The sequence below is a fragment of the Penicillium hispanicum genome, assembly GCF_028827665.1.
Source record: "Penicillium hispanicum strain IBT 35686 chromosome Unknown utg000004l_segment0_segment0, whole genome shotgun sequence".
NCBI lineage: Eukaryota > Fungi > Ascomycota > Eurotiomycetes > Eurotiales > Aspergillaceae > Penicillium > Penicillium hispanicum.
In genome coordinates this window covers 3,228,186-3,249,825 of record NW_026623196.1, presented here as the reverse complement: position 1 = coordinate 3,249,825, position 21,640 = coordinate 3,228,186, and the positions used below count along the sequence as shown (strand labels likewise).

The 21,640-nt window shown below is 52.7% G+C and overlaps 9 protein-coding genes across 9 annotated transcripts; 6 read left to right on the top strand and 3 right to left on the bottom strand.

The window, feature by feature from the left end:
* Nucleotides 1–629: 629 nt before the first annotated feature.
* Nucleotides 630–1,761, top strand: N7459_005001 (uncharacterized protein; the record flags this gene model as incomplete). Its single annotated transcript, XM_056944185.1, has 2 exons — nt 630–959; nt 1,030–1,761. The coding sequence occupies 2 exons, from the start codon at nt 630–632 to the stop codon at nt 1,759–1,761; spliced, it is 1,062 nt and encodes a 353-aa protein (XP_056801068.1).
* Nucleotides 1,762–2,947: 1,186 nt separating this feature from the next.
* Nucleotides 2,948–5,288, top strand: crzA (putative C2H2 transcription factor Crz1; the record flags this gene model as incomplete). The annotated part of the gene is made up of 2 exons (XM_056944184.1): nt 2,948–4,226; nt 4,291–5,288. 2 exons carry the CDS (start codon nt 2,948–2,950, stop codon nt 5,286–5,288), a joined length of 2,277 nt encoding a protein of 758 aa, XP_056801067.1.
* An 852-nt stretch (nt 5,289–6,140) lies between these two features.
* N7459_004999 (alpha-1,2-mannosyltransferase ALG11) lies at nt 6,141–7,896 on the bottom strand (the record flags this gene model as incomplete). Its single annotated transcript, XM_056944183.1, has 2 exons — nt 6,141–7,467; nt 7,532–7,896. 2 exons carry the CDS (start codon nt 7,894–7,896, stop codon nt 6,141–6,143), a joined length of 1,692 nt encoding a protein of 563 aa, XP_056801066.1.
* A 246-nt stretch (nt 7,897–8,142) lies between these two features.
* Nucleotides 8,143–9,135, top strand: N7459_004998 (putative mitochondrial export translocase Oxa2; the record flags this gene model as incomplete). The annotated part of the gene is made up of 1 exon (XM_056944182.1): nt 8,143–9,135. The coding sequence occupies one exon, from the start codon at nt 8,143–8,145 to the stop codon at nt 9,133–9,135; it is 993 nt and encodes a 330-aa protein (XP_056801065.1).
* A 1,100-nt stretch (nt 9,136–10,235) lies between these two features.
* Nucleotides 10,236–12,152, bottom strand: ptcF (type 2C protein phosphatase ptcF; the record flags this gene model as incomplete). Its single annotated transcript, XM_056944181.1, has 3 exons — nt 10,236–10,347; nt 10,412–11,425; nt 11,479–12,152. 3 exons carry the CDS (start codon nt 12,150–12,152, stop codon nt 10,236–10,238), a joined length of 1,800 nt encoding a protein of 599 aa, XP_056801064.1.
* Nucleotides 12,153–12,461: 309 nt separating this feature from the next.
* Nucleotides 12,462–14,681, top strand: N7459_004996 (transcriptional repressor TCF25 family protein; the record flags this gene model as incomplete). Its single annotated transcript, XM_056944180.1, has 1 exon — nt 12,462–14,681. One exon carries the CDS (start codon nt 12,462–12,464, stop codon nt 14,679–14,681), a length of 2,220 nt encoding a protein of 739 aa, XP_056801063.1.
* A 1,135-nt stretch (nt 14,682–15,816) lies between these two features.
* N7459_004995 (PQ-loop repeat-containing protein) lies at nt 15,817–17,098 on the top strand (the record flags this gene model as incomplete). Its single annotated transcript, XM_056944179.1, has 5 exons — nt 15,817–15,936; nt 16,063–16,667; nt 16,722–16,771; nt 16,833–16,891; nt 16,949–17,098. The coding sequence occupies 5 exons, from the start codon at nt 15,817–15,819 to the stop codon at nt 17,096–17,098; spliced, it is 984 nt and encodes a 327-aa protein (XP_056801062.1).
* A 755-nt stretch (nt 17,099–17,853) lies between these two features.
* rpp1 (ribosomal protein P1) lies at nt 17,854–18,532 on the bottom strand (the record flags this gene model as incomplete). Its single annotated transcript, XM_056944178.1, has 4 exons — nt 17,854–17,900; nt 17,959–18,088; nt 18,218–18,295; nt 18,464–18,532. 4 exons carry the CDS (start codon nt 18,530–18,532, stop codon nt 17,854–17,856), a joined length of 324 nt encoding a protein of 107 aa, XP_056801061.1.
* Nucleotides 18,533–18,956: 424 nt separating this feature from the next.
* N7459_004993 (uncharacterized protein) lies at nt 18,957–20,698 on the top strand (the record flags this gene model as incomplete). Its single annotated transcript, XM_056944177.1, has 8 exons — nt 18,957–19,176; nt 19,239–19,320; nt 19,374–19,398; nt 19,464–19,742; nt 19,806–19,972; nt 20,023–20,236; nt 20,299–20,484; nt 20,543–20,698. 8 exons carry the CDS (start codon nt 18,957–18,959, stop codon nt 20,696–20,698), a joined length of 1,329 nt encoding a protein of 442 aa, XP_056801060.1.
* Between the last annotated feature and the right edge of the window lie 942 nt (nt 20,699–21,640).

Sequence of the window (21,640 nt, the reverse complement as noted above, 5' to 3'; positions counted from 1 at the left end):
ATACTCCCTGGGGTTTTCTCCGGTGGGGTTGCCATTCAATGCCGATCCCTAGCGGACGTTGGATTAAATGCTCGCCCCTTGTGTAGAGCTAATCTATTTTTTGATTCCACCAACCGCATCTCTAGCAAGCCCTCCGTCCCTGGTCTGCTAGTCGTAGTCTTCAAGCCGGGGTCGGCAGTGGCGTCCAAAGAGAAAGCCAAGCAGTAGAATAATCTTCCGTCCGCTTTACCAACGCAGCCCTTCATTCTCCGAGGTTAGACCCTTCATTTCCACACTGCACGGATCACGGATCAGATAGGGTCGCCGACTCCACCGGAGTAGCTCGTTCAGGAATCCACTCCGGATGTTTCACCCTCTCATCCCGTGCTGGACCCCTGCTAGGCGAATGACGGACCGAGGGCACAAATATCCTGGTGGCAGACTTGGCGCACCGCGGGTAAATTGAGAGATTCCCGTCGCCTCCGTCCGCATCAAGGATGGAGCCGAGGCGAAGAACGGTTCATATAGAAATGCGGAGAACCGCAGTTTGCAATGAGAAATCTCCTTGACATCTGGGCTTGAATCAGAGTGTAAGCCGCATCAGGTCTATGATTTCCTTTCCTTTCTCTCATTTCCTCTCGTCACACGATATGCTTCCTTCGGTACTTCTGGTCGCCTCGCAGCTGCTGGCTCCTGCGTACGCGGCCCTTTCCATTCGCGGTGCGGATATCTCCTCGCTGATAGTCGAAGAGAACAAGGGCATTTCGTACAAGAATGCGGATGGGAAGACCCAGGCGCTGGAGGTGATTCTCGCGGATAGCGGGATTACTTCCGTTCGTCAGCGCGTGTGGGTGAACCCGAGTGATGGGTCGTACGATCTCGACTATAATCTGGAGCTTGCGAAGAGGGTGCAGGCGCAGGGTATGACGACGTATCTGGACCTGCATTTGAGTGATACTTGGGCCAGCCCGAGTGAGCAGGTATGTTGATGTTTGCTGAAGACGGGAGTTGATGATAGTCGGGCTTTTCTAATGTTCGTGGGTGGAATAGACAACGCCCTCCGGATGGTCGACGACCGATATCGACACGCTCACTTGGCAACTGTACAACTACACGCTGAACGTCTGCAACACCTTCGCTGCGAACGGCCTCGATGTCGCAATTGTGTCGATCGGCAACGAAATCCGAAGCGGGCTGCTCTGGCCCCTGGGTGAGACGAGCAACTACGCCAACATTGCCAGTCTGTTGCACTCCGCCGCCTGGGGCGTCAAGGACTCCGATCTGACCACCACGCCGAAGATCATGATCCACTTGGACAACGGCTGGTCGTGGTCCGAGCAGGAGTACTTCTACAATGAGGTGCTGGCGAGTGACTCGGCGCTGGCGTCCTCCGACTTCGACTACATCGGCGTCTCCTACTACCCATACTATAGCTCGAGTGCGACCCTGTCGGCGCTGCGGACGAGCTTGACCAACCTCCACGCGAACTATGGGAAGGACGTGCTGGTGGTCGAGACGGACTGGCCCTACTCGTGTCCAGACCCCGAGTACTCGTTCCCGTCGGATCTCCAGGACATCCCCTTCTCCGTGGCGGGCCAGGAGACCTTCCTGGAGAAGCTGGCCGCGGTGGTGGAAGACATCTCTGGTGGGTTGGGCATCTACTACTGGGAGCCGGCGTGGGTGGACAATGGCGGGTTGGGCAGCAGCTGCTCGGATGTTCTGATGGTGAGCTATGAGACAGATGAGGTGCGCGCGAGTCTGAGTACGCTGGGGAAGCTGTGAGATGTCAAGTCGAACGGCAGCTCGAGCCTGGAATGCGTTGAGCCGGCGAGTCAAGAGCGGCAATCCCCCCTGGGTACCTACAGTACATAGTCGTTGCGGAGGCAGACACATTGTTTATTTCCGGATGGATAGACACCATGTACTTCAGATTCTCGTCGCCGATTCGCCGATTGGCCTCGTAAGGCGGACCGAGATTGATGGAAGGTATCCCAGCTTCAAGTCTGCCTTGCCAGGTAATCCACATCGTCACCATGCACCATGCAGGTCGGACCCTCGCCCAGCCCGAGCCCAATGGGCGGCCATACTGCATCGGGCATAGACTCGTACCAATCGCGTTGGACCATGGGATGAAACTCAGCTGCGTGGCTGTGCAGAACTAAGACTTCAGCACTCTCCACTCTCGAACGCTTGTGTCAAGCCCGAACAGGCTGCAGATGTATCAATTTTGGCGGCCTAGCCCTTGATGTGAAAAAGATGCGTGTCTCTGTCGCTATTTCCAAGGCCGAGTCCGCCTTGCCGAGTCGTGGAACTGGATAAAAATAGCAGGCGATCTGTTATCGCGCAGCGATGTGGGGAGATCCATCGCGCGCGGGAAATCCAGTCATGGCAGGAAGAGTTCCTCGCGTCTGACGGTGAGACACGCCTCTCCCCCACATCACAGAACGTGCCGGTGGGCCAACACACAACCCTAGACGAGGCCTGTCGGGACCATAGACAGCAGAGCAGTCCTGGTAGTAAATGCAAAGTCCTCAGGGCTCGCCGTACTGGGTACTTTGCCGGCCCTAAGGCCTAATTGGCAACTCCCACTTTTCGGTTTGGCTCTGCTAGACCGCCTCACGTGCAATCACCATTCGTCGCTTTCCTTCTTGCTTCTCCGTCCTCGATTCTCGATTCTCGATTCTCGATTCTCGATTCTCGATTCTCGATTCTCGGGACGATGCAGCACGAGTCTTGCTGACACTGCTTTCTTCCTTGCGAGCGTGTTGGTCTGCTTCTTCACCTTCGCGAATGCCATCGCGCCCTCCTTCCCTCTCCTCCCCGCCCTTCCGTCGCTAAACGCGAGACGCCGACTCATTCCAGGATACATCAACCCACCGGTTTTACCTCGGCTCCAGATCCCGGCCGTCGCTCACCGTCGAACTACGGAGCGACCTGTTGCTGGTGCCTCTCCTGACGTCGGTCCATCATGGCGTCCCACGATCATGTCCAGGGCTCGGGCACCTCCCCCGCGGATATCAAGCATCGCAGCGTGAGCCCATCATCCCACGCCCAACAATATCACGACCCGACGTCTGGGTTGGGCCTGGACCCCTCGATGTCTGCTGCATTTGCGACAAACCCCTCCTTCGACAATTCCAACCCCGACGCCGCCATCGCGGGCATTGACTCCTACGGCTACTCGACGGCCTACCTCGCGGGAGCCCCGCCGACACAGACTCTCGCTCCTCCGTCCGATCAGCCCTTCCCACCAACGCTCAACACCACCAACATCCCAATTTCGCAGTCTTTCGAGAGCAGCCTGGTCAATCAACTTGAACAGGGGTCGTCCGGTTTGAGACCGCTGCAGCCCGGTGATTTCCTCAGCACCAATGCAGATCTGGATTTCTCCGCCTACCAGAACCATAGTCCCAACAGCGCTACCGCGTCCGAGTATGACTCGTCGCTGCTGCTGGATCCGCAGATGCACCAGCGCCCACAGTCAATGCACCAAGGTGTTAACCCCGCGGATCTCGTCAGTCCCATTTCCAACCCCTCTGCATCCTCGCACCCGTCGTCGCAAGACCAGCAGCAGTCGTCGCCCGGCCCTATGTCCCCGCCTGGTTCCACCCCGGGTACATACTACACGCCTCAACATTCGCGGCATACGTCCTTGGATCCTGCCACCGCCGCCTACCTGAGTGCACAGCCCAATCCCGACTGGGGGTCCGTCATGAGCAATGCCGCATTCCAGGGTCACCGTAGAGCGCCATCTGAGGTGTCTGAGGTATCATCCGCCAACCACTCTCCCTACCTTTCGCAGCATGAATACGACGGGATCGAAAATAATGCATCGCCGTCTCTGGCCCCGCAGAACGACCCGGCTCTATATGATAATGCATTGGGTATTGAACAGTTCACTATATCGGAGCAGCAGCAACAGCAGCAGCAGGGATATAGCCCGCTCCACAGCCCGTATATCTCGCCCCAATTGATGCCGCAACAATCAACCGAGATGGTGCCCAACGCGTCTTATCTTTCGGCCAATGTCAATTCTCAGTTCCCGGCCGCACCCACAGAGATGTACGGAATGACGGCAGATGATATGATGAACCCTGGGATAAACAGCGGTACTGCCGATATTGGACAAGCATCTCAGATGGCACCGCCGTCAATCAATGTGGAATTCGCTCCGCCGTCACGGAACCCGAGTTTCGGGCCATCCAAGCCGGCTGCGGATTTTGACTCCTTGAGTCCTCCTGCAATGAGTGAGTTCCAGTGACACCAGTCTTTTTATCTTTTTTTTTTCTTGGCTACTAATACTAGTCCTAGGATCTCGTGTGCGCAGTAAATCTGATCCTTATGCACACCCTGCTTCTCGGTCACGATCTCCTGCTACGTCAGCTACGAGCCTCGAAGCTCTTGCGCCAAATTCGCCTCGTTCTTTGTCGCCTCACTCCCGTAGCAGTCCTAATTCGCGTGACACTTCTCCTTCACGGTCCAACCGACGCCTTTCAACATCGTCGATTGAAAGTCGTAACTATATACTGGATTTAGCTGATCCGCAACGCCCTGGAGCCCTTCCGGGTGATTCGAAGCGGGTTCAGAAGCACCCTGCTACCTTCCAGTGCACGCTGTGTCCGAAGCGATTTACTCGTGCATACAACTTGCGGTCTCATCTTCGAACTCACACTGATGAACGACCGTTCGTATGTACGGTCTGTGGCAAGGCCTTTGCTCGGCAGCACGACCGGAAACGCCATGAAGGCTTGCATTCCGGCGAAAAGAAGTTTGTTTGTAGAGGCGACTTATCGAGGGGTGGGCACTGGGGTTGTGGCCGTCGCTTCGCCCGTGCAGATGCGTTGGGACGCCACTTCCGATCCGAAGCGGGTCGCGTTTGTATCAAGCCACTCCTCGATGAGGAATCGCAGGAACGCGAGCGTGTACTACTGGAGCAGCAGCAGCAGCATCAACCATCTGCACACCTACAGCCCGTTCCACAACCACTTGTCATGCCTGGTGTTCCGGGTATGGACGGCCAGTCTTCAGGCAACTTTGTCTTGCCAGCAGCACTGCTTGCACAATACCCGGCTCTACAGACACTGCAGTGGGATCAGATACCTGCTACGGGCGATGACCCCAGCGATATCGGTGGTCGAAGCAGCTTTGACGCCAGCTCTGGTGGCGAGTTTGGCTTTGACGAAGACGAGGGGATGAGTGGTGGCTATGGCAACAACCAAGGCGCCATCTACGGAATGAATAATCCAGGACAGATGCTCGGCGTCAACCCCGGCGACCCTGGATATTCGGACCAAAAGTGGTCTGGATAGTGGTCTGGATGACACAGAAGCTTGATTCTCTTCACTCGTTTATACCCTCTTGCGCATTTAAGAAGGAAAAGCAATGGCCTTGCTAGGCTCCCTTGCATCGGTTTGGGTTTTGCGTCACATGTTTCCACGTTCTGTCTCTCGTGGCTCGCGCCCGTATAGAGGAGAGTTTTCGGCGTTCAGATATAAGGTCGGAGATTTAAGGGATTTCTTATTTAACCAAGGCTAGCCATTGGGGTCATGTTTTTCGTTTTTCTTTGTTGGACAACATGATACACCGGCATTCGCTCTGCGTGGTTGTCCTTGGATACTTCTTCCCAGCCTCTTCGTAGGCTTGGACCATCCATCTCTTTGCATCTGTTTGTCTGGCTTTCATCATTTCATCATCCTCGTCTCATGAAAGAGTCTGCTATCATGATGCATTTGATGATTCCCTGCCCCTTCTATCATACCCGTCTGTTTCATTTTGGCTTTTCTGGGCTTATTTTCTTTTGGATGTACCTCTACCTATGGAGTACTATATACCACCCTACGCGACTATTTGAGCACGTTGCAATTGATTTATATTTCATCAATCATACCTAGCTATCTTTCTGGAACGTTCACCATATAACATCAGACTTAGAGCACCCCTCCAAAGAAATTACTGGCAGCTGCCGAAACCAGGGCTATATGCATTAAGTGATTTACGTAGCAGAAAGACTCGACCTCTGATCGTGCTTGAGGGTATATCATGCAAGATACAGATGAAGCCACCGAAAAGGCGATACGGATAGGTATTTACAAACAGACCAACCAACCAACGAGAGGATGTCCGGATTCATCTAATGAAGATGCAGGGATCATCGAGGCGCACTACCGCGACGCCTCAACCAACTTCTGCACCTGGCCCAGCCACTTGCACGCAAACTCCTCTTCGGTAAATCTCAGCGCGGAGCGTCTCGCCCGCTGCCGCATCGCGACCTTCTCCGCCTGTGGCAGCGCAAGCGCGGCCTCAAACGCGGCGGCGAACTGTTCCTCCGTCTCGGCGCGGAACCCCGTCGCCCCATCGCCGAGATCGACGACGATATCCTCGCGCGGCCCGCCCGAGTCGTGCGTCACGCAAATCAGACCGGCGGCCTGGTACTCGACAACGCAGATGCCGAAGTGCTCGTTCCACATCGCGTTCACGCCGACGGCGGCAGTGCCCAGGTGCGAGAGGACGGTGGGCCAGCTCGCGTCGCAGAGGAAGGTGGTGTGGTCGCGGATGCGGAGCTCGTGGGCCAGCAGACGCAGGTTGTAGATGTGGGTTTCGTCGGGGCTGGAGTGGCGCACGGAGCCAATCAGTACGAGCCGCGGCGAGGGTTGATCTGCGGTGGCCGGGTTGCGCGTGTGTTCCTGGAGAAAGCGCGCGAACGAGCGCAGGACGAGTGGGTGGTTCTTCTCGGGTCGGAACTGCGCGATGTAGAGCAGGACCGGTTGGCGGGTTCGCTCGCTCTCGGCGTCGACGGTGATACTTGATTCCAGCTCGGAGACGGCTGTGGGCGGGAAGACGACAGCAGGCGAAGAGGCGGTGCCTTCGCCATTGATGCTGCCCTTGCCATTGCCCCAGAGAGTGCGGATGTGCGCTGCTGTCCAGGATGAGTTGCACATGACCACGTCTACATGGCGTCCAACCCAGCCGTATAGTTTGGCGAACAGCTGCCAGTAGCGCCGCTTCACGGTGCCCTTCAGGCCTTTGCCAGCACCTGAGTTGATACCCTGTACCCCGCTCTGGTCGTCGAGAGAGGCGAGCATATCCGTGGAAATGGTCGGGTAATGGACATAGGCACCCGTGGGCACCGTAGGGAAGAGCCACTTGCAAAACGCCAAAGTAAAGGCGTAGCCCATGGTGTCAATGAACACATCCGGGACAAGTAGGGTAAAGGCGTCATAAGCAACAACCAGAGAGCCTAGCGACTGGCCCAAAAGCGTCATGTATCGGTACGAGCTGCTGACAACGTACTTGCGCGTTGTCAAATAGAGCAGGACAATCCCCGGGGCATGCAAATGAATGTTGAAACGGTTTTCCACCCGCTCCAACATGGCGGTCTTGTTGACCTCATGGTCTCCAGTATAAACGGCGCAGATCGCTTTGGGCCAGCGCTTCTGTGTGGCACGCACTGCTTCCCAGAGCACTCGTTCTCCACCGCCACCGGCATTACTATTAAAGGTCTCGTCAGTAACGGTCACTCTAAAGAAGGGATAGCGTGTATGGCCAGTCGTACCAAAAAGGATGGAAGAATCCAACAATTCCGTCCCACTCATCGGTCTTGGGACTCTCTGCGCCACTGTCACTGCTACTAGCAGTCTTTGCCCCACCAGAGCTATCAACTTTCTCCCAGTCTTCGTCTTCAGCTTGGCTCCGAGCAAGCGAGTGTGTAGAATTCTTCGCACGAGGTGCCCGACATTCCTCTTCCTCAGACCGCGCCCGCGCGATCACGTATTCACGGCGAGACCGTGTTCGTCGGCGGATCAGCCAGCCCACACCGCGAAAGACCACGCCGAGTAGAATCCCGATGACCTGCGGGAGGATGACGACGGTCGTGGCGACGACGACGAGGGCCAGGATGGCGTTGGACAGGTAAGCCATGGTCGCTGGTAATCTCTAGGGTCCGCGCATAGCAGAATGACCCAAGGGTTGAAGAGAAAGAGGATCAACATCAACAGCGCGCATCAGTTGACGTGTTGCCGGAGCGTAACTTACATACGCGTGTCACATGATGGGCGCCTGGGTTCCCCGGATTGTTTCTGCTCGGAGCGGTCTATCCGACTCAAGGCGTTCGCCCGTTGGGCTCCTCGAATTTCCCACCTGCAGCCGGCCATGTCGCTGCCAGCAATGAATTCTTTTCGTCGGACGCAGGCATTGCGTGCGCCTCGAACTGTCGTGCCGCTGGCAGCCCGCTCGCAAACTCGATACTTCCACCCGACCAGACCAACCCGGCTCATCAATGAAGCATTGGACGCCTCTACCAACCTCATCCATGGGATTCACAATTCCACCGGTCTTCCCTGGGTCGCTTCCATTCCCCTCACAGCTTTGCTGGTCCGCACCGGCATTGCGCTGCCATTGCAAATCTTCACACGAACCAACGCGCGACGCGAAGCGGATATTTCCCCGTTAATCCTAGCTACTCAGCGTCTATATCATACCAGGGGAAAGGCCAATGGTTGGACCAAAGATCGAGTGCAAAACGTAGTCAACCAACGGGCTTCTCTCCTACGCTCCAAATGGAAGATCATTCCGGGATACCAACTTGTCAACTTCGTCCAGATACCGGTATGGATCTCAATCATGGAGAGTCTCCGTGGGATGTGTGGGAGCAAAAATGGCATTATGCCGTGGATTCTATCCTGGATCGAACCGGAAAAGGATGTCACCGCCCATCTCGAGTCTCTTCACCTAACCCCCGAACCCAGCCTAGCAAATGAAGGCAGTCTCTGGTTCCCAGATCTACTCGCCGGAGACCCGACCTCCGTCTTGCCATGTCTTCTGACCGCTTCGATCTTGCTGAATATCCGCACTGGTTGGAACATGAAAACCTTTGGGGAAATATCCGACCTGCCCGATCTACAGATGTACCAGCAAACCGTTTTCAGAGGTCTGCGTGTGTTTGTCCAGCTCTTGGCACTTAATGTCGGGCTCTCGGGCGTCGCGTATGAAATGCCAGTTGCGCTTATGATCTACTGGATTACCAGCACCAATGTTGCCACGCTGCAGACTTGGTTCTTGAACAAATATTTGTTCAAGTCGGAGCCGCCTCCGCTTTACACGCCCAGATACGTGGGCTACAAGGGCACCGGCGACCCTTTCAAGCTCAAGTTGCGTTGAAAGTGTGCGCGAGGCTTTGATCGTGGGGTATGGTGACTAGACGCAATGCTTGCGTTCACCACTTCCCCTTTTTGGCCCAATTCCTCCCTGTCTATCCATCATACATTGCGAGATATTTGTTGGATCCTGTGCTTGACGATGCTGCAAGTGCGAAATTGCCCTCGAAGCATCAGTCTTCGAAGAGGCCCCCGCCAACTGCCCGAAGAAACTCCTTATGGCTAGACAGATCACACTGGTAGCCAATCTGTAATTCGGCCACACGACATGCCAACCTTCGGACTCCAGGATGACTACCAGATACGTTATCTGGAGAGTGCTATGATACAATTTAGCTGAAGGCGGCAATGGGTGACCTGTGAATAAACCGAGCTATTATTGTTGGTGTATATATTACGTTGCATATGTATAATATCAAATAGAATGGGCAGAGTTAGACACATCCAACCAGTCGAAAAATTGCATTGTGGCTAACCAGGGATCCGTGGACTTGGTCCTTAGCTCGCGGCTGGGACTGAAATACAGCTACCTAATTCGGCTTGAAAAATAATCGCTAATTAACTAGTGCTTATTTAGAGATGACGTTGAAGTTCTTCGATGCAATTTCCTCTTAGAATCAAAGGAAAAGTCAATAACATCGAGAGATGGGCGTTTGCCTTTCCTGTTGCTTGTGCACTCACAATCCTTGAGCTTTGGTGTTCATTCCTTGTCAGTTCGTCTGCCCAGATATGTTCCTCCCACCTCAACAAACCCCTATACGAAATAGACCTTAAGCCCCTAGGTTGAATTACATAGTTCGTAATGCGGTTTTTGCTCCCATGCAATGGGATTAGATGGCGTTGCTTTGTACGATTTGAGGATATCAAAAATTAAATGACGAAAAAAGCCTTCCCCAGTAGCCCCACGCACATGTCACAATGTCGAGGGAGGCAACGACCAAAGAGGTTTGGTGGTCAGTTACCGTCGGTGAGTAGCCTGAGTCACCACGAGACAATGAGATCGCGTCCAAGGCTCCTGTGAGGATTTTCGACCCTGGTTACTATCATCATTGAGAGAGTAACCAGAATGCAGGCCACCATGAAAGAACATAAAGCAAATATACTTCAAAGCTTAGCCTTGGGGTTCTCTTCCGCGGCACTGGCCTCCTTGTTGAGCTCGACGGTGCGCGAGTCGGGTCCCTGACCGAAGAAGATGACTTCAACGGTGACATCGTCACTAAAAGGAAGACACGTTAGCAATTAGAAGGAATAATACGGCAGAGGGGATGGCTATGGCATACCGGTACCGGCGAGAATATGGGCTGGGCAATGTCAACAAGGCACACAGCATGTCTTTATCCTTGCCGCCCATGGCATTTCGCACAAGATGTGTGGCAGCATTCTTGTCCTCCACAACAAAGCGGCTTGCTGCACCGGATATATCATACTGCTGCTGGCGAATGGGGCGACGTTGGCCCTCGGCAGAAGCATCGTTTGCCTCCTCCACAGGGAGTTTCTTCTGACTGTCGAATCCAAACCAGCTCTGCAGCCAGGCCTTATTGGTACTAGCCCCAGACTGTTGCTGCTCGAGCCATTGGCCCACTAGGCCAACTACCTCCTCATTGCTCAACATCTCCCACAGGCCATCGGTAGCCATGACGACAAAGTCGCCTTGGGATGGGTCAATTTTAGTGGTAGTGATGATAGGCTCGGCCGTGACATAAGGAGGTGTCTTCAAAAGCGGATGGGGAGTGCGGCCAAAGAATTGCTTCTTGATTTTATCTTGGACGTCCCTGCTCCACTTGTAAAATGCATCGCCGAAGGAACGGCTAGGCTCTAGCTGGCCCAATATCCGGCCATTGCGGGTAACGTATGGCTCTCCTGGATGCTCTTCACGCAAACGCTTCACTTCGGATGGGGTGCCACCGGTCTGATCCTCCGAGAGCGCTGTGGCAGTCCATTTACCACTGGGCCCTCGACGACCGAGCACGGCACGGGAGTCACCTGCAACCGCGACCTTGAGATCCTTGGACTGCGAGTCGTAAAAGCTGAGAAGGGCACAAGACCCAGAGAGAGCAGGAGCGAGAAGTTCAGCAGCCAAATTGCGGGAATTAGACTTGAGAACCTTGTCTACGCTCTCGTTCACGATATCATGATCGAGGCGGACGAAACCCTGCTTAATGGCAGCATCCACGGCCACGGAGGACGGAACCAGAACCGAGGGATCCGTCGCAGCAGCCTTGTAAGTCGCATTGAGCTCCCGCGCAACGTATGAAATGAGCACATTACGCAGCTTGGCTGATGTAGTCCAGCCCCTATTGAGCGGTTAGCTTAGCTTCAAGCCATGGATGGTCTTGACACCACTCACGAATGGCCGTCAAACACGGCCCAGAATGACCAGTCACTACTCGGCTCTCCGTTCTTGTTGGCTGCAACTGATGATGGTACCTCAACGACCATCTCGGCATGATCATCCTCAATGGGCGAATTGCTCGGAACCTGCACGATATCATAGCGAACAACCCCCTTGCCCCGATTCACCAGGTATGACTCTTCGTTTTTCCGAAGCTTCTCGGTAGCTTGTTCGGGCGTCAACATGTTAAGGACGCGTCGGTCCGAATCATCGGTCGTTTTCGACAAAGGTTGGTCTCCGGAAAGCGTCGCGGTGTAGAACTGGTCGTTGCTCACCAACAGAGCTCGGCGCGCGGGTTCGGATGGGTCTTCGGCGTGGGCAGATGCGATTGCACTGGAGGCGAATCCTCGAACCTGTGTTGCCAACGACTGAGCACTGCCGTCGCCTTGATACGCATACCATGCCCCAGAGGCGACCACGGTCGAAATAACGGCGAGTGAGAAGTGACGGAGATACATTGAGGATTGCAGAGCTGGTGGAACCAAAAACTGGCGTCTGCCTCCAGAATATTGCCGTAGGCTTCGTACCTGGTTGTGGGAGAAGGCGAGCGAGCACGGCCGTTTACCGGCCACTTTCCATACTGGTGTACGCCTAGCAGTACGGAACGCCTGGAGAGCCACCCGACGCATTGGTTCGGTTGGGTATCGAAACCAAGCAAATTTTTCCAGCAAGGCTGGACTGGTCTTTTTGAGCTGCCTTGCAAGGCGACTCGTGAGGGTATGAATGGAGGAAAGAAGAAGGTGAGGGATGCGCAGTTGACAATTAGGGATCACGTGGATATCATTCACCCGCTTGCACGCTAGGCCGTATTAAGCCGTGGCGTCATTCCCCGCGGAAGAGAGAATCTAGTTATTAAATCTAGTCGTCGTGTCGCTGCTTTCGTTGCTACCGACCAGCTATCCCCCGTCGCTCGCGGCGCTGTTGGATAAGATTTCAATATGTCTTCCCGTGCAATTCGCAAGCTTCAGAAACTCCGTGAGCAAGAGCTGCAGCAGGGCTCGGATCATGAGTCAAGCGACGACGAGCCCCCACTTCCCGCGAAGCCGAAATTCAACGCGTTCGATCTCTTGAACGTTGGCAATGGTGACGATGACGGCGAAAATGACGAAGATTTTGAGCCAGAGGAGGACGCTCGGCAGCCCATAACCCAAGTTTCAGAGCCCGAGCCCGAGCCGATAAAGCCTAAGAGTGCTGGCAAGAAGAAGAAAAAGAAGAAGGGGAAGGGAAAATCATCCAATTCGCCTAGGCAGACCCAAGAGAATTCTGAGGAAGCAGAACTCGACGAGATCGACCGAGCGCTGAAAGACTTGGCCACCGATGGTCACGCCCCAGCGAGTGTCAACCTATCTGCTACAACAAAAGTCAGCTCGGATACCTCATTTCCTAAGACTACCGATGAACTATTGTCAATCGAACCCAAATACCTTAATGCCACGAATGAGATGCGCAGGTTGTTTGGAAACGTGGTACTGGAAAACTTCGACGAACCGGCCGATGCAGGAACCGGCCGCCGACGGGATCGCAATCAGGAAATGGTTGACCTCGGCCGTGCCCTTACAGGTAGATATAGTCCTGCAAGCAGGGGCCAGAGTCTGGCAGGTATTACACTGCGGCGCAACGCTCTCATGCAAGGAAAAGACGAGTGGCCACGAGCTCCAAGTGGAGGACTTGGGATGGAGATTGTTGAGAAGCATTCTTTGGGCGATACACTCTACCGCATTGTGCACAATGCGGCCTATCAGGATGTGCAGCGACAGTTCGAACTTTGCGTCGAGTCCATGGACCCGCAAAGATTGATCCATCATCTACAGTACAATCCTTATCACATATCTACGCTCCTCCAGGTCTCCGAGATTGCCAAACACCAAGGTGATCATGCAGTCTCGGCGGATCTCCTGGAGAGAGCTCTCTTCAACATTGGGCGCTCAGCTCACTCTTCGTTCAACAACCTGCTAAAGGTGGGCCAGGCCAGACTTGACTTCTTGCACATGGCGAATCGGGAGTTGTGGCTTGTGGGCTGGAGGTACATTGCCAATCTGGGGATGAAGGGAACGTGGAGAACTGCTTATGAATGGGCGAAACTCTTGCTCGGGTTGAACGACTCCGATCCTTACTGCATGCGGTTTCTCATCGACCATCTCGCTCTTCGTGGTAGAGAGTACGCGCACTTCGTGGAACTGTGCACCCAGACACAGTTCAGCCGCGACTGGGCCGAGCTTCCCAATATTCAATGCTCGCTGGCGATGGCTTATCTGCGTTTGAACAAGCCCCAGGATTGCCGGCGACAGCTTCATCATGCCATGGCTCGCTACCCTTGGGTGTTCAACAGACTGGCGCAAGAGCTAGATCTCCAACACATCCCCAAGCACATCTGGGGCAAAATGCCCCCAGCTGGGTCTCATGAGCTCCTTACTGAACTCTACATCGCTCGTGCGAAGGATCTTTGGAATACCCCTGAAGCTGTCTCTCTTATTATGGAAGTTGCCGATACCATATCCGGGAAAGCAGAGCCTATCGAGCCACCGAAAATTACTTTGGATATCGCTCGCCATGTCGTCCTCTCTGATATTCCTCGTGTGACAACGCATCTCCCTAATCACTTTGTGTCTGGTCGACTTTCCGCCTCAGATCCTCTTCCTCCCTACGAGTCTGAAGCATTCCGTCAACAGTCTGATCCTACCCCATCCTACATCTCCCGGATTCCAGAAGGTGGACGGCCGCAATGGCTTCGCGATCTTCTGGACCAGATGAACAACGGAGCTCTTCACTTTCCGGGTTTTCAAAGAGACGGTGCCGGGGCAGATGAAGATGAAGATGAAGATGGGCAGAACGATGCTGCACCTGGCAGCCGGGCTCGGGCACTTGCTGGAGACCAGCAAGTTCTCGAGCAGTGGCTTTTGCATGATGGCTTAGAGTCATTGCAGATTTTCCTGCATCAACACGGGGTTGATCGAGGTAATTGGGGCGACGTGGTGGACTTTGCTTCACTGACAGATTACCTAGAGGCCCTGCTGGAAATACAACCAGACGCGTCTCGACAGCGTTTGCTGCATGGGCCTATTCAAGAGGTTATTGGGGAGTTTGCAGTTACCATGCTCGAAGACGAGCTAGAGATGATGCTGGATGATGCGCAATCGAACAATGGCGGTTCGGAATGAGTCACTGTCGTTTATTAGCCTATTCACACTAACCAAGTCAACTCCTCTGACAAAAAAAATAGAGTTGAGTTACATGTGGGAAACCAATCATCCAAACATAATCAAAATCTGACATCGCCTACAGCATATTATATAGTGAGATCCTACATATTCGTAGCGTAGTGGTGACGCGATCGCTGTCTGAGTCGCGCTCCCGCCAATTTCGCGTTCATCAGTTTATCAGTCTTTTACTCACTTTTCGCACCGCGCAGCAAGACAAAAAGTAGGACTGTGTGTGGTGATAGATAGCTGACTTCGGACGAGTGATGTACCTTTTGATTGCTTTACTTGACTGGATAGATACTACGCAGTTCGTGACGGCTAAGTCGTTATTGACCGAACTGAATCCCTTGAAATATTGCTATACCCCAATAATGAAATGTTTGAGTGCAGCTTACTGGCTAGATTTCCATGGTTGTGGACATAACCTTAATCCCGAAGGGCTTTTCCAATGAGTACTTAGATACTCCATTGGAGCGATATCACTCCCTTGGAATACGAAGGCGTTGGATACAGATTTATGGGTGCGGAGTCAAAAAAAAAAAATTCCCTGTCCTCAATTTTACCTAGGCAATCTAAGAAGGACCCTCGATGTGCAGGTTATATTTAGAGGGCTTTGATGAGTGACTGACCTCTACTAGACGTACCCATGCGGAATCGAGGGAGTGGGCGGACAATATAGATTCAAATACCACTTCAGATGCCACCTATAGGCACATAGAACCTGGTCTATTTTGATCTCAACCGCTTAAAAGCTATCACCACATAAGAGTTATGCATGCACAGCGCGGGTATCCGCGCGCCTGCGTCATTGACAGGCTGAGTCATCATTTGTTTCGGATGCGCGCGTGCACTGATACAACTCCGCAGATCAGTTGGTTGGTTTTTCTTATCTGGGGGCCATTATTGTCACCCACTCTCTTCGCCATTCTTCCCTATGAACCTTCGCTCGAGTCTGTCACTGTTGAAGTCGTCCCAGGGGTGACCGACTTCGATTGTGTTACAGCAAGGCGCAGTCACTTTTGCAATTTTATCATTTCCACCTGCACTCAATCTTAATCGACCACGCAGAATCTGCTCTAGTGCTTTGCAGACAATGACGCTGTCGCAGACCGTTAGCAGCATGGGATCAGAGACCACTTTGCCTCTCACAGCTCGCGAGGCGGCATCCGGGCTCCTGGGCTCAGTGTCCATGACCTGCTGGATTTTCTTACTGGTATGTCCAACACCACTCTGCCAGGTCGCAATTGTGGGGTTATCGTAGCCAAGCGCAAGGCATTTTCCCAGGAACGAAGCGAACATGAGAAAGCAGAAGAGGAGAACACTCTGACTTCCCCTGCAGGTTCCCCAGCTTATCGAGAACTATCGCAACGGCAATGCCGAGGCCATTTCCCTCCTCTTCGTCTTTGTATGGTTCGTCGGCGACGTGAGCAACCTTGTGGGCGGTTTCCTGGCAGGTTTAGTCCCCGTTATTATCGCCATCGCCGTCTATTTCTGTATCGCAGATGGCGTCCTCATCACCCAATGTCTTTACTACAAGGCGCGCAACGCGCGCCGCGATACTCTCCACCAGCGCCGTCGCTCCTCAACCGAGACTCCTGATCCCACTACCCCACTTCTCGGTCGCCGGTTCAGCGACTCAATTCCACCCGGTCAGTCGCGCCGCAGATCATCTGAGTCGTTGCGCGGCTACCAGCCTGCCGGTCGGCGCGAGAGCCAAGTGGAAGACCCGTTGGCAAAGATTGTGGAAGAGAATGAGTATGGGCGGAAGGCGTGGATCAAAAACTTCGTCAGCGTTCTCGGAATCTTCGTTGTTGGAATGGCTGGCTGGACGATGGCCTGGCAGACCGGCATGTGGGAACCGGCACCACAAGATATTCCCAAGGCCCCGGACATGGCCACTGGTGGACAAGTTCTGGGCTATTTCAGTGCTGTGTGCTACCTGGGGTAAGTGTTTCCGTCACAATTGTGGTTTATGGACAACTTCTGACCCAGTGACAGTGCGCGACTTCCTCAGATCTATAAAAACTATGCCGACAAGTCTTGCGAAGGTGAATTATTGTCTATCTGTACGCATGACGCTGGAGACCCTTATGCTAATTTGACGTTTAGGCTTGTCACTTTTGTTCTTCATCCTGTCCCTTTTGGGAAATTTGACATACGGTGCCGGGGTACGTTATGGTCTAGCTGGTTGTTTATACCAGGCTCAAACTAACTGTTCACCACAGATCTTGGTTCACTCCACAGAGCGGGACTATATTATCACCAATCTTCCCTGGCTGATTGGGTCACTGGGAACTATGGCAGAAGATATCACCATCTTCATTCAATTTCGCATTTATGCCGTGGAGGACCCTCGTGCTTCGGTAGTATCATGATTCATTTGGCTACCTTATCTCTATTTTATTGCCGTCATTGTTGTTTGTGTTCAAGTGGTCAATTGTCAATCAAATCGCGTGTATTATGAAGTGGGTGGAGCTGATTGAACACTGAGAATGAGCATGGCGTTTCATCTCTCGGTCTGTGTATAGATTGCAGTTAACTGTCTTGCGTTTAATCAGCTTAATGTAGCAATACCAGCAGGATCCAATATTCACTGCGAGAGTAGGTTACATGGAAAGCTACGGAGATACCCTAGTAATCGAAAGACAGCATTCAAAGGATCGCAGAAGCATGGGAAATGTGGGCCACTACATATAGGAGCCAAAGTGAAGCCCGCTCACACGTGAACAGGAACCGGTGACAATGTCATACGTCTACCTTCTAGGCTCGACATATGCCATAGTCGTGAATCAAAGGGAAAAGTATTGTGCCAAACGTCTTTCTTCAATTCCCCTATAATCCTGGAAGCAACAATACTTCGGAATCGCAGCGGCCTCCGATTGAGTCTACCCCCGTCCTTCTGCGAGGCGAAGGCACACTGAGCACCCAGTCTCCATTGAATGTCCTTGTCCGTTTGAATCTTTTGCTATTTTCTTTTTTTTCTTCCCCGTGATCTAGATCTTCGTAGCAGGGGTCGTGGAGTATCGAGTACAAGAGAGAATCGTCGAGGGAGCCGCAAGGCGGCAGCGGGATAAGAGGTGAGGGAAAGAGCAAAAAGGAAACGACTTCAAATTTGGGACTGTGAAGGCGCTTAGTCGAACAGACCGAAGCCCATGTCCTCGTCGGACTCCTCCTTCTCTGTAGCTGGGGTTAGTACCAAGTGGATTGTAAATGGGTTCGATTGAGGCAAACTTACCCTCCTCCTTCTTCTCCTCGGGAGCGGCCTCAGCGGGGGCAGCAGCAGCACCGCCAGCAGGGGCGGCGGCGGCGGGGCCAGCGGAGCCAACGTTGGTCAGGAGCTCCTTGATGTCCTTGCCCTCAAGAGCCTGTGGATTGGAGAAGTTGCGTAAGTCCCTGGATTTCAAGATGTTGCGTATCGGTGGGTTTCGAGTGTCGCAGGAAGAGCAACTTCCGGAGCGATTTGAAAGGTAGGTAAGGTAGGTTCAGATATTTACCTTGGCGAAGATCGAGGACCAGATGGGCTCAACCTCCTGGACCTTGGCGGCACTCAGGAGAGTCTGGATCTTGTCGGCCTGTAAAACAAATCTCGAGATTAGCTGCTGTCACCATTATGATCCAGACATCTCCCAATATTGCCACCCATAAAATGCATATACCCAGCCGAGAACTTGGCGCGCACGTCCGTTGTAGCATTTTCAATCTTTCCCAAAGCTTCAACGAGGAGGTTGAGGGATACATACGGAGATCTCAATGCCATCATCGGCAAGGATGAGAGCGGCGTAAGAGCAGGCGAGCTCAGCGGTAGACATGTTGTCGACGGGGGGTGTTGACCGGACTGGGTTGAAGTTGAAGATAGGGAAAAGAAGAGAAGAGAGGAAGTGTATCTAAGTCCTATCCGAACAGGGCAACCGCCCGGCGTGTGTGGGAAAAAGCCCTCGCTTAGGGCTTGGCCTGATTGGGATTAGCTCATTCCCCTCTTCTCAGGACCCCGTGACCAATACGCTAGCCCAATCCGGCCACACTATCTGTGGATGACATAATCCCGGAGTAATCAGCCGGCCCGTATCGCAGCAGTCCGTATCAATCGATCCCCAACTGACATCACATCGTGTGGGGTGCAAGATTATTTGCTGTCTCCCCGTGGCTGATTCTCTGACACCACTACTACTATTTGACTGCCTCAGATCTCATTCCATCCCATTTCGCCTGACTGATTACCTCCGCGCCTCGGCCATGGAGTCCCCTGCCGTACCGGTCCCGCTGGATCCGCGGGAGCAACCTATCCTCGAACGGCTGCTCCGAACTCGCGATGCACTTCTCCTTTTGAAACAGGACAAATCCTCATATATCAAGTCTCGCGATGTTCTCCCACTGTATGAGGAGGTGATTCAAGAAGTGGAAAAGCTCAATGCTGCCCGCAAAGACCAGGACCGCCGCTTGATACACAATAGACGTGAGTATCAGAAGGGACTGCGCTCTACTGGCGAGGATGTGCTGACTTAAACTCCTTCGAAGTCGACTATGTCCTGGATGACTGCTTCCAGCTAATTTCTTTGCTCTTCCTGACTGTCGGTAGGAACAATGAAGCCCCCGCAGTGTACGTCCCTTAGTTACCCCGCAAAACACTATCTTTGCTAAATCTTCGGCCAGGTATTCGTTGGCGACCACAATCCAGGTATGCTTCTCGTTATCTTTTGGAAATTATTTGTTTATTCTCTGTATTCTAACAATTCCTTTCAGCGCCTGCTCGACCATCTTGAGGAAGCTGGTTTCTACAGCTCTAAGGACCTGAAGTCGATCACCAAGACTCTCGAGTCCCTGCGCGAGACGCTCGATCGAGGACGTAACACATATTCCCCTGCTCTACTTACGCTTCTCGAAAGCCGATTGAAACAATGCGAAATCTCCTTAGAGAAGTTACAGAAGGGACTTGCAGTTCTATCCCCTGGGCTGGTCCAGACACACGAAACACTCGTCTCAATTCTACGATCTACCTCTGCTGTGAACACTCGGTCAAAGGTATGGTTCTGCATCGATGGCGCTCTCTCAAAATCATGCTAATCTTGAATGCTTTGATTTTAGTTCTCAGCAACGGAAGTGAATAGCCTCCGCGAACAACTGAAGAAGATTGAGAGCCACATGAAAGACGGCAATTTTGTGGATTCCGACGGCAAAATCCTCGCGGGCCAAGATGATCTGAAGTCCTTGATGGAACGATGCTGGCTATGGACTGAAATTGTTCTGGAACGGTATGTTTTTTCCTGTCTTCCCTTCAAGGCAGCAGCTAATCCGGAAACAGCAAGGGCAAAGTTATCGAGCGATTCCAGGAACAGTATGAGCGCCTTGTAGAGATTCGCAACCAACTTGATCGACTGTCTGTGACACAAGCTTGGTCATTGCGAGAAACAGACCTATTTGGATACCAGCGGAAGCTTGATCGAATTGATGAAGCGCGGGTGAACGGAAATTTTGTCGATTCCGAAGGGCAAGCAGCTGATCTCCATGCACAGCGGGTATGAGTTATTATGTAATGTCTTCCTAAAAGCCTCCTGCTGACTTGAATATCGTTTTCCAGACCTTGTTGTATCTGATTCGGCGCAGCTATGCATACATTTATGCACTACTAATCTCTTCCGAGCCCGTATCTGAGGCCCTGCTTCCAGTTTACAACCAACTACAGACCCTCCGCCGGTGCCTAATTGAGGTGAAAGAGTCCGGAGGGGTATCAAACTCACGCGAGCTGTATCCTTATAGCATGAAGGTATTGATTCTCCACCAAACCTCTCCTGGTTGCTCATGCCGTATACTGACAAGAGTAGCTCAACTCCATCGACAACATGCGGGTTGAGGGGAAGTTCTATGTTGGTCCTGACATCCCCGAGGGTCAGGGGAGTGTCAACGCTTTGCTCGCTGAATGTTACGATTTGGTCTGGGAGCTACGGGCTGCCGTTGCAGATGAGGAATCGCAGTCATGAGCAATTTGTTGCACTACTAGACTCTTTCCTCTTTTTCTTCCATTTTCGATGTGTTATTCCTATCTATGTCTATCGAGGATGGACAATCTTCGAAACGCCCTTGACACTTTGTACTTGTGAATGTACTCCTGAGCTCCACCTAATGATTTTCTGCTAGTTTTCGTCTATTATGACATTTAAGGCGTTCAAACCGGTGCGGTTATGGGCCTGACTTGGGAATTTGCATCACCCACGAAGGGAGATCACCTGGTACTTTAGTAGTTTCTGAATATCGAGTTGTTTCCTCACTCGAAGATTGACTCCGCGGGGTACCATCCACAAAATACAAACAAAGAAGTCGGTCCTTGACGCGTAGTGGGACTCTGCTGGCCCGTCATGATTGGAATGATTTCAGTTTGCAAGTCTTGAGCCACCAGCTTTGAGTTTATTCTAGCATCCGAGGGCGATTATCAGGTTGTGGTAGAAGTGCACATTGTAAGATACGCTACAACATAAATTGGCACTGCATCTTAACAAGCTCCAAAGGTCGTCATGGGGACGTAATATCTCAATCTTCCGTGAGATGCTTTCATGGTAATTCCAATCTTCAGCTCAATGCACAATTCCTTTCTGTCACATAATCAGCATAATACCCAGTGGAGTTAGCTTGGTATGCTCTTCATGATCCCCTAAGCTTTGACACCTGTAGCACCACTGTATAGCAGTCTAACCCTCAGCTCTGGTGTGGCTATTTGTGAGGGTATCGAATTCCTATACCCGCCTTATCTAGAGCCACTCCTCTCGTATAAATTGTGACACCCAGGCAGCTTTTATGCTGGATTCATGTCAGTGAGGGCCCACCTCATTGCTATTTAGATTTTAGTACAGTCATATCCTTAAACAGTATTCATTGACAAAGTGTACTCCACATAAGTCATGGTGCTCTCGTTCGTGCCAGCGATG